The 17,422-nt window shown below is 44.7% G+C and overlaps 1 protein-coding gene across 2 annotated transcripts in view; it reads right to left on the bottom strand.

Annotated features, from left to right (window-relative positions):
* The window catches only part of TRMT44 (tRNA methyltransferase 44 homolog), a 224,774-nt gene that overhangs the window by 131,000 nt on the left and 76,352 nt on the right, over window positions 1–17,422 (bottom strand). Inside the window, exon 6 of one of the 2 annotated variants that reach the window (XM_086964141.1) lies at window positions 8,222–8,293. The exons of the other annotated variant lie outside the window; for it this stretch is intronic. Coding sequence (XP_086820267.1) covers window positions 8,222–8,293 — 72 coding nt within the window. The remainder of the gene's footprint in view (window positions 1–8,221; window positions 8,294–17,422) is intronic. 2 annotated transcript variants of the gene reach the window in all.

Here is a 17,422-nt window from a genome sequence, read left to right as displayed (position 1 = left end):
GTGGTGAATTCTTTTTTTTATCAAAACATTAATGTTGTCACTGACATGTTCACCAAAATGTTTTTCCGTTTTAATAATAACTTTGGAGCCATTTAAAGAATCTTCACCAAATTTTCAAAACTAGTTTGCCAGTCACATCAGCTGGTGTGGAAAGTTTTGGGGTGATTCGTCAATTAAAGGGGCAAGAAAAAGGGGGTCCCAAAATGTGTTTCCCCATGCAATTTCCCCTAGGCATTTTAGAAACGACTACACCAAATTTGGCAAAAAACTAGATATTGGTCCAGAAAGAGTGATTTTTGTAATTTGGTGTAAATCTTTTCAGTAGCTTTGGAGTTATTAAAGACAAAAGACCCAGAGATCCAAAAACACACCCACTCACAGACCCACACAGGCACTCACACACCCAATCACACACAGCCACATTAACACCCATACAGGCACTTACACACCCACTCATAGACCCACAAAGCCACTTACATACCCACTCACAAACCCATTGAGCAAAACCACTGACACACTCCCTCAAGCACCCACTCAGCCACTCGCACACCCACTCATACATTCACACATCACACGCCCACTTACACATCCACGCAGCTTCTCAAATACCTACTCAGAGGCCCAGATAACTACTTACACACCCATACAGACAAGGATACATACACTCAGAGACTCAATCACACACCGAACCACAGAGCCACACAGACACTAACATACCAGGTCACACATCCATTCAGTCACTCACACACCCATACAGTCACTGATACATCCACCCAGAGAACCACTCACACACCCATACAGCCACTCACACACCTACTCGGAGACCCAGGCCCACTCACACACCCCTTCGGAGACCAAGACACCACTCACACACCCATTTACACACTCATACAGCCACTCACACACCCAATAAAGACCCAGAGAACTACTCTTATATCCACTGAAACCCACACAGGAACTCACACACCCACTCAGACACACACACACTCACATACACACTCATAAAGCTAGTGACACACCCACTCACAGAATCACTTACATACCCACAAAACTATTCACACTTACACACCCATACAGTCACTTACACACCAAGTCCCAGATCCCGAAAAACACTCACACGCCTACATAGGCACTAGATAGCTACATAGTCACTCTCACACCCAGTTGAACACCCACACAGCCACTAACACACCCGCTCACACACCCAGTTAGCCCCTCACACACCCACACAGTTATTTACACAACTACTCACACACCCCCACACAGGCAGTGATATAGCAATATAAATCATAAGACATGTTTGTATTAAATATGTTGTTTTGTATTCAATGTGAGCTATTGGTGGGGAGCGGATCTGCTGATCCGTCGCCGATCCATCTGCAATATAGCCAGCAGACCCTTTATTTGGCATGGGATCCACGGCAGTCCCACATGAGAAATTAGAAGAAAGATTTGAAAACAAAAAGAACCAGTGTTTGGGAAAAGGGTTGACTCTGAAAAGAGCCTTTGTTTTTATGGTGTGTAGATGATAATTACACATAGAACAGGATGCAGTCTTAAGTTGTTGAGGAACTCCCTCGTGACTGTGAAATGGATCCTGTCTCTTCGATATATTCGGTGATGTCGAAGCATAAGTTGTTATGGTATATAGAGCCCCTGTTGTGGTCTTGTGGAAAGGAAGAAACAGCTTTATTGACATGTTTCCTGGTTTTCTCTAACTGCTGACAGAATTGGGTTGACCACTATCACTTCTGTCTTTGGCAAATGTGGGAGAACACCAAGGCAGTATGTGGGAAAAGTGACAACGTTGTTATGGTATTTAGAGCCCATGATGTTGTCTAGTAGAAATGCTAAAACAGCTTTATTGATATGTTTCCTGGTTTTCTCTGTATGTGGACAAAATTGGGTTGACCACTGCCTCTTCTGTATTTGGACAACACTAAAACAGTATGTGGGAAAAGTGACATTAATTTCGCAAGGGTATCCTTCATTAGGATTTACAGTTCTAATCTAGTTATTGTGCCTAGGTCATTGCCAACACAGAGCACAATCATAAGGTCTGGATGTTGGCACTCTGTAATGCTTTCAACCAAAGGCCGCAAGTTATGTCACTTTAACCCTCTCTGGCCAACCCAAGTAATGTCTATATTCTGTAAGCCTAGGTCCCTGTCAATGCCACTCTTCCTAGTACTCAGTAAACAGCAAAACTATGAGTGTATATAAGCTGAAAGAAAATGTTTAGTTCCTAGACACTACAGTAAAAGGCAAAACAGAAGGGAGGTTAGATGAGAACATTAACTAAACATATATAGTGAGCTGAAAACGCGGAAGAGGAATAGTTCTACTAAAATTATACTTATTAAGCCAGTATGAATTAATTTGTTTGAAATTATATGTGGGGGGTTGCTTATAGTATGTAATTTAATAGTATGTAATATGGACCCACTCAAACATTTAGGCATTCACTTTCACATCCAGTTTCACTCCCACAAAAGCACTTATATACCCACCACTCATTTAGCAGACAGTGACTGACACACTAAATCACAAACCCATTTACTCACCATTACATCCACTTACATTGTCATTCACACGCCCATACAGGCACTGCTACATCCACTCACACACCTATTAATTCATTCATGTACCCGCCACTCTGACAGTTACACACACTCTTACACACCCACAGAACCAGTTATACACCTAGTCACCCCCATACACTCACATACCTATTTACAAAATCATAGAGCCCCTCACACACCCAGTAAGACAGTGACAGAGGCCCTACATATCCACTCACACACTTGCACACTCAAAGTTACACACTCAAACACCCACTAACACAGCCAGTTACCAATCCATGCAGCCACTTACATACCTAGACACTCATACAGTCCCTAACACACGCAGTCTCACACACAGCTACTTAACATCCAGTGCAACGCCCACAGAGGCACTGATGCACTCACTCACATATCCACTCAACCACTCGCACACCCAGTCAACCACCTGTGCAGCCACTCATATACCAATTTATACACCTTTACTCAGACATTTACACACTGACATAATCACTTATGTATCTACTCACTTGCTTATAGTGTGAAATGTACTGGTATGTAATGTAAAGTTAAATGCATTCTATATTTGCTTTTCAGCTATCTACTTGTGTTTAAAGAGGAATGGAAGGTATAACGTCAGGTGAAACAATAATACAATTATGCTTTTGGACAGCATCCATTTACTGGGCAGCAGATGACATTTTTAGTGCAACTGGCATATGGAATTTGCCACAATGAGTTACCATGTCTTGAAGTTTTGGTGAAACAGCAGAGATGGTAACTATCTGGTTGGGTGGTAAGGGTCCCACTGATGGTCTAGCTGCTGATCGTGATGCACCACCTTCTCTCCCTCTCATCATCTTGTCATACATACTTTTTTTTCCAGATATTTCCACATAGAGTATGTGCCTTGTGAAAACTTCTCCTCCCAACCTCTTGACAGTTAACAGAGTGTGCATATCCACTTACAGATCAGAGAACTAAAGCTCTCTCCCACCTTATTGACTCTTTAAACCTAGTGGGCCGTGTCTTCAAGGGTGGAATGGAAAAAAGTATATTTAGTAATCATAAACCCCTATGGTTTGATTTAGATATTTATCTGGGGGTTGAAGAGCCAAAGGGGTAGCCAAGGGTTAAGGTGCAAGCCCTCCGTTTGGATCAGAGGAATGTTGACCTAACAGCCCTTAGGCCTTACAACAGAGCTGTGGGTCAGTCATATGAATACACAGCTCAATTGTCTTACTACCACCGGTGACCAACAGGTCATAGTAAACCGATTTGTCCAACTGGTATAATAGACTGCAAACTACTAAGAAAGTCAATTACTCCTGTTAATCAGAATGCAAAATGGTTTGGCACATCTTATCAAAAAGCCTCTGCTGATTTACACAAGGCTTTGAAGGAGACACCAAGAGATAGCCATACAGTCCAACAGTGTAGAGCGGTATATAAGACAGCCCTTCACCATCGGACCAAAGAGATTCAATTGTCCTCTTGGGATAAGCTAGTATCGGCTTGTAGGCAGAAAGAACATGTCATGAGTGATGTAATATCTGAGGTCATAAGCAGTGCATTGCGAGGGCGTAAAATATAAATAGCTCAGGTAACTTCAACTGCTGAATTTCTATGGTTTTGTGTGCGTAACATCTGAGCCCAACTATAATGTCCCTGTAACCTTTCTTTTATTCAGTGTAAATTATATACACTTTTTATGGGAGGGGGCGGCTGTCAGGAATCCGCAGACTGTGCCCTACCTTATTTGGCAACATCCCCAGGGGGTCACTAATTAGCCATTTCCTCAGTTTTGGTTAGTCTTCATACACCTCTATCCCATGCTAAGCAGGCAGTGTGCATAATATGCTGTTTTTTTCTTATGGAAGTTTATGCATTGTTGATGGCCATACCAAGGCTTGTTGGGCATGGACCATTTGGCACGAGCTCTGGAAGAGGCATTATACTTTGTTAAACCCGTTGCTAGGTAACTCCACGTTGCACTCCTCAGGACACGTGGCCCTCCAACGGCTCCCTGATTGGCTATAAATAGTGAAGTCAAGCCTGCCTGGCTTCATTTCCTGGCATGCTGGCAGCAGATTCCTGTTCAGCAGCCTTCCTCCAACATTTAGGCTTCGTTTCTGCTGGTGAGCTTCAAACCTCTGCATCATCTTAGACACCTCGCTCTCTATGAACCGCCAAATAAACGTTGTATTGTCCTCCTGCTTCCACACGCTCTACCTACTCCGAAAGACCTTCAAATGGATCCCCATCAAATCCAGGAGAACCATCATCCAGGTGCTTGTCAGCAACAAGCTTGACTACAGCAACACACTCTATACCAGCACAACCCAAAAACTCCAAAAGAAATTGCAGTGCATCCAGAATGTTTCCACCAGTTTTATCCTGCACATCCCCCACCAAAACCACATCTTCGGTCATCTGAGAGACTTCCACTGGATCCCAATCAACAAGAGAATCCCCTTTAATCTCCTCATGCATGCCTACAAAGCCCTGCACAACACAGGACCTGGACTCAATCATCGCCTCTCCTTCTACACACCCACCAGACACCTTCGCTACACTCATCTGGCCCTGGCCACTTTTCCACGGACCCGCAAGAAATCGGCTGGAAGAAGATTCCTCTCCAACCTTGCGGCGAAGACCTGGAACTCCCTACCTCTGTACCTCAGGCAATCACTGGCACTGCCTCAATTCAGGAAGGACCTCAAGACTGGGCTCTTTGACTGATCTGCAGACTCCCTCCCCTGCGCCTTGAGACCTTTACAGGTGAAAAGTTATGCTTTAAAAGGACCCGGATTGATTAATTGAACATCCGGCACAGCTGGCTATTTTCCCTTGGCTCATCAACAGGCACATCTGGCGACTTCAGGAGCGGTTCAACGTTCAGCTAAGTGTAATACTGCGCTTGTTGAGAGAGCTAAACTGTTGTGGGATGAATGCAAGTAACCACTTTGACTTTTGATAAGGCGCTGTCATTTTGTAGGCTCTTGACCTCCTGCAGTGACTGTGCTTTGTGCGCTCTAGCCTAGAACATACCTGCATTATAATCTGCGCATCATTATAAACATTGTTGGGAGACCTCCTAATTATTGAGCATTGTGTTTAGGAACTCGGGTGCGTTAAAAAAACAACAGCTTGCATGCCCAAGAGGTGGTTGCCTCAAAGTGTTCCCAGAGTCCATATTTTGGTTTATCTTATGTTATTTTGCCCAGTTTTGATTGCATGTGTATGAGTGAGTTCTCTCTTTATGAAGAGAACCCTGTCTATAAGGACTTCATGTGTAGAGTGTGGTAGTTTAACTGTAAATGGACATTTATCCACAACCTCAGAGTGCTAGAAACACAGAACCAAGTACAGAGGTAGTTCCAAGAGAGTCAACCAAGGTATCAGGTGATTATATGTCTTTGGTTAACTTGCACATGAGACTCTAGTTCTCCCCATAGGTGCATCACTAATCTCTGTCCCCTTGTTGATACCCAGAAGAACTGATTGAAGAAACACTGGTGTCGTCCACTGCAATTACGAAGAACGGAAGCCCGGCTGGACCAGGTGGCTAGGCGTAGCAGTGTCTTTCTCTTGTCCCTTTGAGCTGTCCTGCATTTTAGGTGAGTGGTCAGGTCACGACACCAGACTGCCAGTTTGTAAGCATGCACCAAAGCAGAAAGGGGTGCTCAGCTTTGTACAAGGACCACGTCATGGTTATCAGTCATCACTCTCACTGCTCACATAGAAAGGCCGGCACTAGGGTTTGCTTGAAGGGCCCATTTATTTACCCAAGTGGCAAAGGTTAACCCATCTCAGCTAACTTGTAGCCTTGCTCACAACAACAAGCTCCATTTTTTAGGTGCCTTAAATACCCGTTCACCTTCCAAGTGCCACAGTAAACTAGAAAGGCTTACTATGTCTTTGTTATCGTAGCTAGTGGACATGGTTATCAATTCTGACACTGTGCATGATTCAAAGTTCAAAATTCTTGATCTCAAACATGCATAATTTATATAGCCCAAGTGGACTGGGATGTGTGATTCGACTTGATCAATTGCCTGCTTGGTTTAAACATAATTCTATATGGTTGAATTTAACTGGAGTAGCTGACCTGGGCTATACTTAGTCTGAATAAGTCCCTTTGCTGAGGACATGCTTCTTCCAAAGACCAATACTTCTGGAAACTCATGTAGTACTGATTTGTTTTATGTAAAGACACACCCATGTTGAGGCAGGCAGGATGAACAGTCACTCAAAAGAGTACAAATATTTGATTACTGATGTGAACATGGTGTAATCTGGTGAAGTGATTGACAGTTATTCACTGCCTGTGTTGCACATGGTTCTGCACTGTTGTCTCAGTCACCCAGGCCCTTGTCACCAGCAGACTGGACTATGGCAACACTCTCAATGGAGGAACATTAGCCAAACACCAGAAACGACTACAACGCATAGAGAACGCCTCCGCACGCCTCATCCTCCACATCCCACGCCACAGCCACATCACAGTACACCTGAAAGACCACTGGCTCCCCGTCAACAAGAGGATCACCTTCAAGCTCCTCACCCACGCACACAACGCTCTACACAACTCCGGACCAGCGTACCTCAACGAACGACTCACCTTCTACACCCTGAACCGCCAGCTTCACTCCGCCAACCTCACCACCGCCCCCAGCATCCGTCAAGCAACCGCGGTGGCAGATCGTTCTCCCACCTGGAACACCCTTCCCCATCCGCCAACGACAGACCCAAGACCTATTGGCCTTCAGGAGACTCCTCAAGACCTGGATGTTCGAGCAGTAGCAGCACCCTCACAGACCCTCACAGGTGAGTTGTGCGCTCTACACATGTACTGATTGATTGATATGATTGGATGAGGAAATGTTAGCAGTTACTTATAGGTGATAAGGCACTGGGGAGTGTATGAGCACCAGGAACAGTATTTAGTGGCTACAAAGCCCTGCTTGCCATCAGTAGATGGGCAAATGTGAAGCGAGCAGATGTTGTTTATTGGGTGCCTTTCTTGGTCAGTCTGTTTCATAAAGGCAGTCGGCAGAAGGCAGCCAGACTCTGGTGACCCATGTTAGAATAGACTCTCTCATAGGGCCAAGTTGTGAGGGTGTGTGTGTATATTTTGAACTGATACTGCACAGAATGTATTAGTTCTGCGTCTCCTCGTGAAGCTTCCATAGATGCCGCCTAAATTACGGCTGCTTATTGGATGTCTGATTGTGGGGGTCTAACACTACTGTACCTCTATTATATAAAGTGTTTGTTTGTTGGTGTGAATTTTGCAATGCTGCTGGTACGGTCTGTGAGAGAGATGCTGGCATTGCTGAAGCCCATTACTTACTTGTTCTGCGATTGCTGTCTGTCATACTGAAGACTGAGAAAAAATGTCAAGATGCCAAATCTAAAAAAATTAGCACCGTCAATGCCTGCTTCCTTTGTTCTTGCTGATAGGAACACCGTTTTTCCTCTGGCAGCATGATATTAGCAGATTATGTATGTTACAATGTCAACAATTATATTAAATACATTATGTACTATATATTTGTAATTTACATGAATTGAAAGGAAAATATATGTTATAGAAGCGACTTGGAGAGAACCAAAATATTACAATAATGTAAAATATCTCATGACATAAAATGTACCTCCAGGTTAGTCTGTTCTCCATACAGGTCCCAGATTTTTCTTCTTCTTACATCCAGTCCCTTACCACTGTGCTAAAATGTGTAATGGACTGTATTATTACAGGAGAAATGCAGGATCATTATCTAGGAGCAGATATTACAAAACAAAAGCCTCAGTCACAGATCAAGCTATTTGTACGAAACGTTACTGGGTATGTTATGCGGCTGCACTTGTAAACATTACATTTGTCATAGATTGTCCAGAAATGAAGTAAGCAGGAACACATTTCGTTGTCCAATTTTTCAAAATATTTTGCAAGGAACCCATCTGCCCACTTCGAGACCTAGCCAGAACATCAATTAACAACATCTGAGAAAAGACAGCCAGTGACCTCGAAGTTTGTCAAATCATGTCAGATCACGGGTGGAGACACAATGCAGGAGATGTCTTCCAGAGGATGGGGAGGACAAGTTCAAATAAGTGAGAATTGTCTTTCTCAGCTGCAGTATTGTTGTAATTTGCACTGCCACGCATGAAACATCATGTCAACAAGTTGTCATACTGCAATGAAAGTCACCAGGGAAAAGTTGCCACAAAAATGTTGCTCCAGAAGATGTGGTTCCTCTTGCTAAATGCCGTTATAGACCGGACTACAGAAAAAATGCCACATGTTAATATACAAGCAAACTGCCTTGTCCAGCCAAGTGCTGGATTTACCCAAAACGGAGAAGTTACTTCCTTCGGTAACGCCTTATCTGGTAGAGACATTATTTAGCCGCAGATTCCATACCTTCGAACTTCTAGGCGATAGGTTGGATCTGAAAGACATTTGATAGCAGCACCCCTGTGTGCCGGTAAGTGGCGTCGGTTGACTCTGCCTGACGTCATAGGTGTTGTGTTCATGGGCCCCGCAGATAGAAATGTGGCGCAGCGACTTGCTGAAATGGGGCAAGGCAGAATCCGCAGCGCTGCGAGACGAGGAGAGCAAGGGCCTGCGCAAATATCCTATAGCTCAGGAATGGGACTTAATGATGATAGACCTGGAGGAGATAGACCTGAACAGCTCGGGAGGCCCGGTGGGATGAACTCACAAATGTGGCGGGAGGGGGACGAGGCTTAAGGGCACCAGTGTGACTCACAGGGGCTAGACCAGACCTACGGTTTTTACCACTTCAGACATACATAGTGCCACCTTGACCCGGGATGTGGAGTGTACGAGTGAGAACGACCAGGAGACAGGGGGTGGGTGGGCGGTTGGGGAGGAAGGGACAGTTGGGGTATGCTACTTATGACGGACACGATTCTGGAGGGTACGGAGTACGTATGGGAATCATCCCGGGAATGCTCTGACAAGCAATTTGTAACTGAAATGCACTGTTCCCACAAGTTTCTGGGTTTGAAAACGGAAAAGACTGATGTATGTTGTGATAAGAAAATGTACAGAAATGTATGTCATCCTGTAACAGTCACGAATAAAGAGTTAAAAAAAAAAAAAATAGGTGTTGTGTTCATTGTTGTTGTGACGTCCGCGCCATCAAAATAACTGCCACACTGGCACTCTGCTGTCAGTACTTTTCACGACTTTGCACGCCAGAAGCGTGCAGCCATGAAGTGACTGACTGTGGTGTGTTAGAAAAGGCAACTAGGGCCCTTGAAGGAAAAAAGCCCTCGATACTAGAACCAATCCGCAGTGCTGGGAGGATGGGTGAGTCGGCAGGGAAACTGCCGCTAGATCATGTCTCTACCAGATAAGGCGTTACCGAAGGTAAGAAACTTGCCCATCTGATAGAGACATCTAGCAGCAAATTCCTTACCTTTGAACAGATACCCAAGCAATGCCATCACCCGGAGGAAGGACTGTGGACATTTTAGACCAGGTAGTCCTGCAAGACAGAGCAACCAAATGCGGGCGTGTTAGCCGCCGTCCTTTTAAGATCAGGCTTCCCTTTCCGGGTCCGCTCTTCATTGTGCAGATTACTTCTCACAAAGTTACTTCTGCGAAGAGCAGGAATACATTCCATTGCAGAGAGAACAGGAAGGATTTTGTTGCGTTCTTCATAGAGTTAAAACCAACTTCTGAACACTGCCATCACGTACTTCCCAAGACTGTTCGCCGCGGGGCTGATCCACCCCAATAAACCAACAACGACTGGAGTTTCCATGGATTCTGGCTAACAAGAAGTAAAGCTAAATAGCGGTAGGTACAGGTACAGCCTTTCTATGCGTAAATTTACTCGTGTTAATACTTTAGACGTGAAATAGATGCGTCAGAGAAGCCTTGAGAGAAATATGCCACCTACACCACCGTGGTTTTGATATTTATACCTCAGTATTGCCCCCCCCCCCCCACAAAAAATTACGACGGATGGTATAGCTTAGGCAGAACTTTTTATTGTAGGAGACATTTTTCTGACCGTTTTGAAAGGCTTTGGCTTACAGGAGGATTGCACGCCTGCTAACCAAGTCAGCCAGCTGGTCCTGCTGTCTACTGCTAATTTTACTAGACACCCAAAATGTTCGATTTAAAAAGCCAAAATGAAATTCCAGGTGCCACCGCTAGATGGCAGCATCTGCACAGTTTATGAATATATAGCCGATTGATTTATACAAAACATACTTGTATTAAGCTCCAGCAAAAACAGCCAAGGCCTAAATTAGTGTGTATATACTTTGCATGTTAGTTTACTGTTATGTAGCTACTCTACTACTCAGTATATTGCCACATTTTACAATGTCTAAATAGTTTATATGGTGCCGTTGGCAATCTTTGCATTATTAAATAATGGAAACTAAATATCAGAATGCAGTTTGTGCTGCTGTGCTACCAGTGCTCTCGGTCTCCCCGTACACTTGAAGCTCTCGCGGGAGTGGCGAGCGATGGATGGGATGCCCATGCACGCGGAGTGGTGCTGGCCTTGATGAACCCGTCCCCCACCCCCCTCCAGCATTGCAGGCCCCTCACATCTGACATGCCTCCCCCATAGGCAATGAAACAAAGTCCAAGAAGGCACAGGATGCCACCAGCACTGGCTGCACCAACTGATGGCGAACATTTATTTACCATGACCCGCAATTACCAGTGGCCATAGGCAATTAATGTTGATGTGATAGCCATATGCCCCCAGTACACTTAGCAATGCATCTCGGGGTGCATCCCCGTAAAGCAGTGGTTCCCAAACTTATTTGACCCGTGGCTCCCTTGATCTAATTGTCAGTTGGCCGTGTTTCCCCCCATTTTTTTACGGGTGGATGGGTGGGTGGGGATGTAAGCCCGACCTCGGGAGTACTTCCTGTTGTTTCCCTAATTTAATTGGGATGCAATGAAGGTATTTTATCATATTTGTAACAAAATAAAAAGATTACAGTTGTAAAAGGGGAAAAACAAACTTTTGCTTTATGTGCTGATACGTTTTCCCTCATCGAGAATGTAAATGCGTTGTGAACTCAGGCGTGGGAGGATGTATTGAAGCCAGTGACCATACTGATGTTTCATTAATATTTGAATGCCTTCCCCTTTCAAGGACCATCCGAGAGTTCTACTGGGTTTGGTCTAGAATAGTTTAGAAAAATGACAATGGCCCTGTCTGTTATCGCATATTTGAAGATGTTTTTAAACAAAATACACTTTCTTTTTATGTAATTGTAGATGCATATTCCCTATTGAATATATGGAATATGCATTTACAATGAAATTTAAAAAAAGTGTATTTTGTTTACAAAAACATCTTCAAATGTGCGTTTACAGACAGGGCCATCATCATTTTTCGAATCTATTCTAGACCAAACCCAGTAGAACTCTCTGTTAATCTGGAGTTAAATTCCACCAAGTTAAGACAGTGTTATCATTGCATACTGGAGGAAAAATGCACCCAACAGGCAAAAACGCACGCCGAAATTCATTTAATACACCCCTCCCCCTGTCTGCCAGAACCCTGCCAACCCTCTCCCCTCTGCCAACCCTCTCCCCCTGCCCCCGGATGTCTCCCCTTCTCTGTTTTATGCCTTTTGGCTGGCCCTGCTCTAGAAGTGCCCGTTCTGCCCATGCTTGCTCCCTTTGTGACCTCTCCTGCCCCCTCTACCCATGTCTGTCCCCTTCGTGTCTTGAGACTGTCACTTCTTTCCATGCCTGCTCCCTTCGTGTCCTCTGACTGTGTCTTCTATCCATGCCTGCTCCCTTCGCACACTTAGTCTGCTCCTAGTGTCCATGCCTGCTTCCGTCGTGCCCTCAGACTACCCTGCTGTCCGTGCCTGCCCCATACCCCTGACTTCCCCCTCTGTCCATGCCTGCCCCCGAGCTCTCAGACTGCCCCTTCCGTGCATGCCTCCTTTCTTCGTGCACTCAGTCTGCTCCTTGTGACCATGACTGCTCCATTTGTGCCCCCTGATTGACCCATCTGGCAATGCCTGCTCCCACTGTGCTTTCAGACTTTCCCTTCTGTCCATCCCAGCCCCCTTCGTGCTCTCAAACTACCTCGTCTGTCCATGCCTTTCCTCCATGCCTTCTCACTTCGTGCCCTGAGACTGCCCCTTTCCTCCATGCCTGCTCCCTTCGTGCCCGAAGACTGCCCCTTTCCTCCATGCCTGCTCCCTTCGTGCCCTGAGACTGCCCCTTTCCTCCATGCCTGCTCCCTTCGTGCCCTGAGACTGACCCTTTCCTTCATGCTTTCTCCCTTCGTGCCCTGAGACTGCCCCTTTCCTCCATTCTCCCTACGTGCCCTGAGATTGCCCCTTTCCTCCATGCCTGCTCCATTCGTGCTCTGAGCCTGCCCCTTTCCTCCATTCTACCTCCTGCCCTGAAACTGCCCATAGAGGATTAGTGTTGAATTAGTATAGTGAAACATGCAAGTACATTTTAAGTGGTGGATAGGTTAGTCAGTCATTTGGATTTGGAATGATAGCAGAAGGTTAGAGGAGGAAAAAGGTTTGCATTTATATAGCGCTTGTTGACGCACGCTATTCAGGAAGCCTACTAAGGATTAGTGGTGAATTAATATGGTGAAATATGAAGTAATTTTAGTGGTGAATATTAGTCAGTTATTTGGAGTGAGAAGGATAGCGGAGAGATAGAAGGGGAAAAAAGGTTTGCATTGATATAGCACTTGTTACCCCTGATGTATGATAAAGGAATTGCTTCAGCAGAGACCCGGGCCTGCCCTCACATCTACTGTGGAACTCTGGCATCATCAGTAAGTATTTATTTCACATGACTAGCAATACTACTCACCCCAAACATAACATGTGTAAATGAACCAATCCGATCTCTGTACTGGGTCAAACAATACTCCCTCTCTAATCTTACCAATTGGTATAAACAGCCACCTGTGTTAAAATAGCACTTTAGCTCGGAGTAGCATTTAAGAGTTTATCATCCATTCAACGATTAAAATACCCTTAAATAGCAGCGGTGTGATTATGACGTCACGACGGAAGGCTGCAGTTGATTAAATGCTACAAATTGCTTTCTTATTCCTGCTGTCAGTTTTCAGCAGAAGCCGGTGACTCAAAAGTCAGCAGAAAATTATTGCTTGCTCCAGCATGGAGCAAGCAATAAACGATATAAGGAAGGCCAGGAGCCCACAGAGCTTGTTCGGACCCCAGGACTAGCCTCACAATCCTAGGGCCCGATTAGCAAAAACCTTTTCCATGCTTAAATCGTGTGAAAGTGGAGTTCCCCACAAGGAAAATACATTCCATACTCGCAATGTTAGGTGTGCATATTGTTAAGCAGGGCTGTCACATGCCAGAGCAGACGTTCCGGTATATTTTTCCACAAGGATAAGTGACAAGTGAAAGTTCCAAGGGCTATGGTCCTTGTAAATAAAGATGCAGAAATTATGGGATAAGGCATTAAAGATTATAATTTCTACAAATTTTGTGGGGGACAACTTCACGCAGAAAATAAAGCATTCCATGTCTTATCTTTGTGCCCTCAGACTCTGATGCGCAACACCCATTGGATTCAAAGGGCTTCAGCCCCCGACCCCTACCCCCCCTCCTCTGCCTCCCCATCGTGTGTGGCAGCCCAGGATGAGACAGCATCCCGGGTGCACACATAGCCGCACCCGAGCACTTACAGGTCTTTAAAAGACCTTTTGCATGTTAATGAGGCCTCGCCGTTGTTTCACCCTTTCTAAGAGCCCCTGCAGCTCCACTCTGCATGTTGCCCATATCGAGTCGCGGCGCCCCTGGCAACTCATAACGGCGCACCAGGGTGCCGCGGCGCACAGTTTGGGAACCACGGCCGTAAAGCATTGGAATGAGACAGCGGTTACTGTGATCCAATGGGGCAGCCGTTTATCTCTGACCAAACAAAGGATGGGTGGTATTGATATTTTTCAAATTACGTATAGATACCATTGCAATAATCCAAATTTGATGTTGCCACTACGATCACTAGTGTGATTTTTCACAAATATGCAGAAGTAGGGCCCCTCTAAGATGCGAGCAGTACAAAGATGACTTATGTGCTTGATAAATAGGGCCCTCTGAAGTCCCCCCACCCCCACAAACTTGTAGCACAGGACCTCGCATTACGCCCTGCTGCGCCAGAAAGAGAGACGACCGTCCCCATGCCTGTCAAAGGGTCCCATGCTCTGCTGGTGCCTCACTCACTCCGAAAAGCCCTCACAAAAGTGGAGAGCGGTCTCACTGTACTTTGTTGTAACACATGCAATTCCCGATGAATGAACATTTAATAATCGAAGCTGAAACACAAATAACGTTCAGATATGTTACCCTGAACTGAAGTTCTGTCATATAAGTTCACTCACAAGAGCGAGTATTGGTTTGAAAATGTTGCCTTTTTTACTGGTCCTTTCTAAAGTGTCTGTAGCACAGTCAGTGTACACACATATACATATAGCCAGTAGGGGGTGGGTGAGTGCCATCTCCTATTCCTCAGTACATTCTTGATGAAGAAATGTTTTCAGAATCCAGGTTGTAGTTTCACATATATGTATTTATCTTTATGTGTTCAATATTCATTGCATGTTAAGGCAAAGAGAGCTTTCAAACAGCCAACACGTGTTTCGCCCTTCCGTGGTCATTCGGACCAGGGCTTCCTCAGGACTTGTTTCAGGTTCATATTAGGTCTTTAAATTTCAATTAGAATCTGGTAAGGTTCGGGAAAGAAATTTCTAAGCAGCATTAAGCGAGTTGTGGTCTGTCAGCAAGAAGGGTCATAATTTCTGGTTCTAATGGCGTCCAGGTAACTGCCTGTAGCTTCAGTTTTTGTGTGCCCATCTATGCCAGGCAACTTGTGCTCTCATGTGCGGGTCACAGTATTCCAACATCTATCACTGTACCTAGAGGGTGCCTGTGGACGTGTATATCCCTTCATCACCAGGTACCTGCGTTTGTCCTGTTCTACCCCATCACTGAACCCATGCTCTACCAGGCAAATTTTGTATGAGTCTTTCGTTTGTTCTTGTTAAGTACAAACATGGAACTCCACTTGTGTCAGCTTGTCTAGTTATAACTTCGCTTGCCCGTGGCTCCAGTACACATCTGCAGCTTTTATCTCAGTGCTCTGCTCTCTCTCTCTCTCCAGTCTTTGCTTGTGCACTCGTTCCCTCTGACCTCTACTCCAACTCTCCTGTCTATGGTGTCTACTCCCTCTCTCTCTCTCCCTCCCTCATTGTTCTTTCCCCTCACTCCTTTCATGCAGTGTGCTTCCTACAAGAATCTCTAAATTGTGCTCTTTATATCTATCTCTGTGCTGTGCTCGTCACTCCTGTCCGGCAGGCTGCTCCCTCACTGGTTGCTGTATTGTGACTGGATCTGGAAGATTTTCAAGCAGTCCCCCTGAGCTGGGGTAGGTGGTGTTGTTCGGCTGCGCATCAGCATCAGAAGTGATACTTAGTACCTGTAAAGACGCCATCTCGGCGAGCTGACATCAGTTACTTTTGAGACTTTCTACGCCAGCAGTGCAGCGCCACAATGTTGTAATGGCAAGTTGTTCTTGTCTCTTTAAGAACAACTTGTCTTCCCCGTGCGCCTGTTCACGGGCGCTGTTTTCATTTAATGTCCACTTCGCATTCTGGTGTTCTCATCTGCCCTGCTCTAACTGTTTACTTTGGCAGTTAAAACGAGAGCACCAGAATGAGCGGTTGTGGGTTGTTTCTTCCCCACGCTCATTACCTTAAAAAAAACTTAAAAGGTGCAACACTTCCTGGATTTCTTCACATTCCACGACGATCTGTATGTGTCCAAACAACCCACCGACCGTCTCAGACGTTTTGTAGCCATTTTTCGGAATTGACATGGAAAGATTATTGGGATGTAGGGATCCCACATTAAGTGAAACAATAGAAATGGACAAAAGCATAGAGAGAGATCAATGATTTCTTTTAAAGCAATGTCTAATGATTCTTCTTTTAGCAGTACTTTGGTATCAGTCATCCCAGATGAAGGTGATCATATATCCATAATTGATGAGAGGAATAAACACAGAAGAGTATCATTTAAAAACCCTAACACATTTTGTTACAGGTGTGGTTTGCACAACCATTTGGGCTATATATTCCGAATTGTCCTGCTTCTTTTAAGCGATGCACCAAATGTGGTAAGATGAGGCATTTTTTGTCCGTTTGTAAAAGCTCAAAAAACACTGTCAGAATTAGCTCATTAGAGGCCACTCCTGATACGTGTGCACGTGTTTAAGCTAAAGTAGTACTTACAATTTCTAATGAAAACCCGGATCAGATTAGTATCAAAGGCCCGTTCAGTCAACCTATGGTGGCTCATGTGCCCATAGAAATTATGGCGGACTCAGGTACACCAATTACTATTATCGTTGATTGGTTATTTGCAGACAAGTGGAAAGAGGCAAAATTGTTTGAAACAGATATTCACCCGAAAGGTTTTGGGGATCAGGATATTAATAGGTTAGGCTATTTCATTGGTGTTCTGTCCTGTTTGGGTAGACAAATTACAACCAAGATCTATGTGGCCATTAAGGGAAAAAATATAATAGGCTGGAAAGATTTTGGGCATCATTCTAGTTCCCGGTGCAGAGAATCCTATTGATCTGGGTGAACATTCGATGAATTTCATTGAAAGTGATGTGGAAATGAATGTACTTAATGTTAACAGATTTCAAAATAGTTTTCAGAAAAAATTTGTAACATTTGTTAATTTGAACATTTGATCAAGCTTAAAGAAAATGCCTATCCAGTTGTCTATAAAGTGAGGTCGGTTCCGCTTAGTGTCAGACATGATCT

This window comes from Lissotriton vulgaris, chromosome 3_2 (genome assembly GCF_964263255.1).
Source record: "Lissotriton vulgaris chromosome 3_2, aLisVul1.2, whole genome shotgun sequence".
NCBI lineage: Eukaryota > Metazoa > Chordata > Amphibia > Caudata > Salamandridae > Lissotriton > Lissotriton vulgaris.
This window is presented reverse-complemented; position numbering and strand designations above follow the sequence as displayed.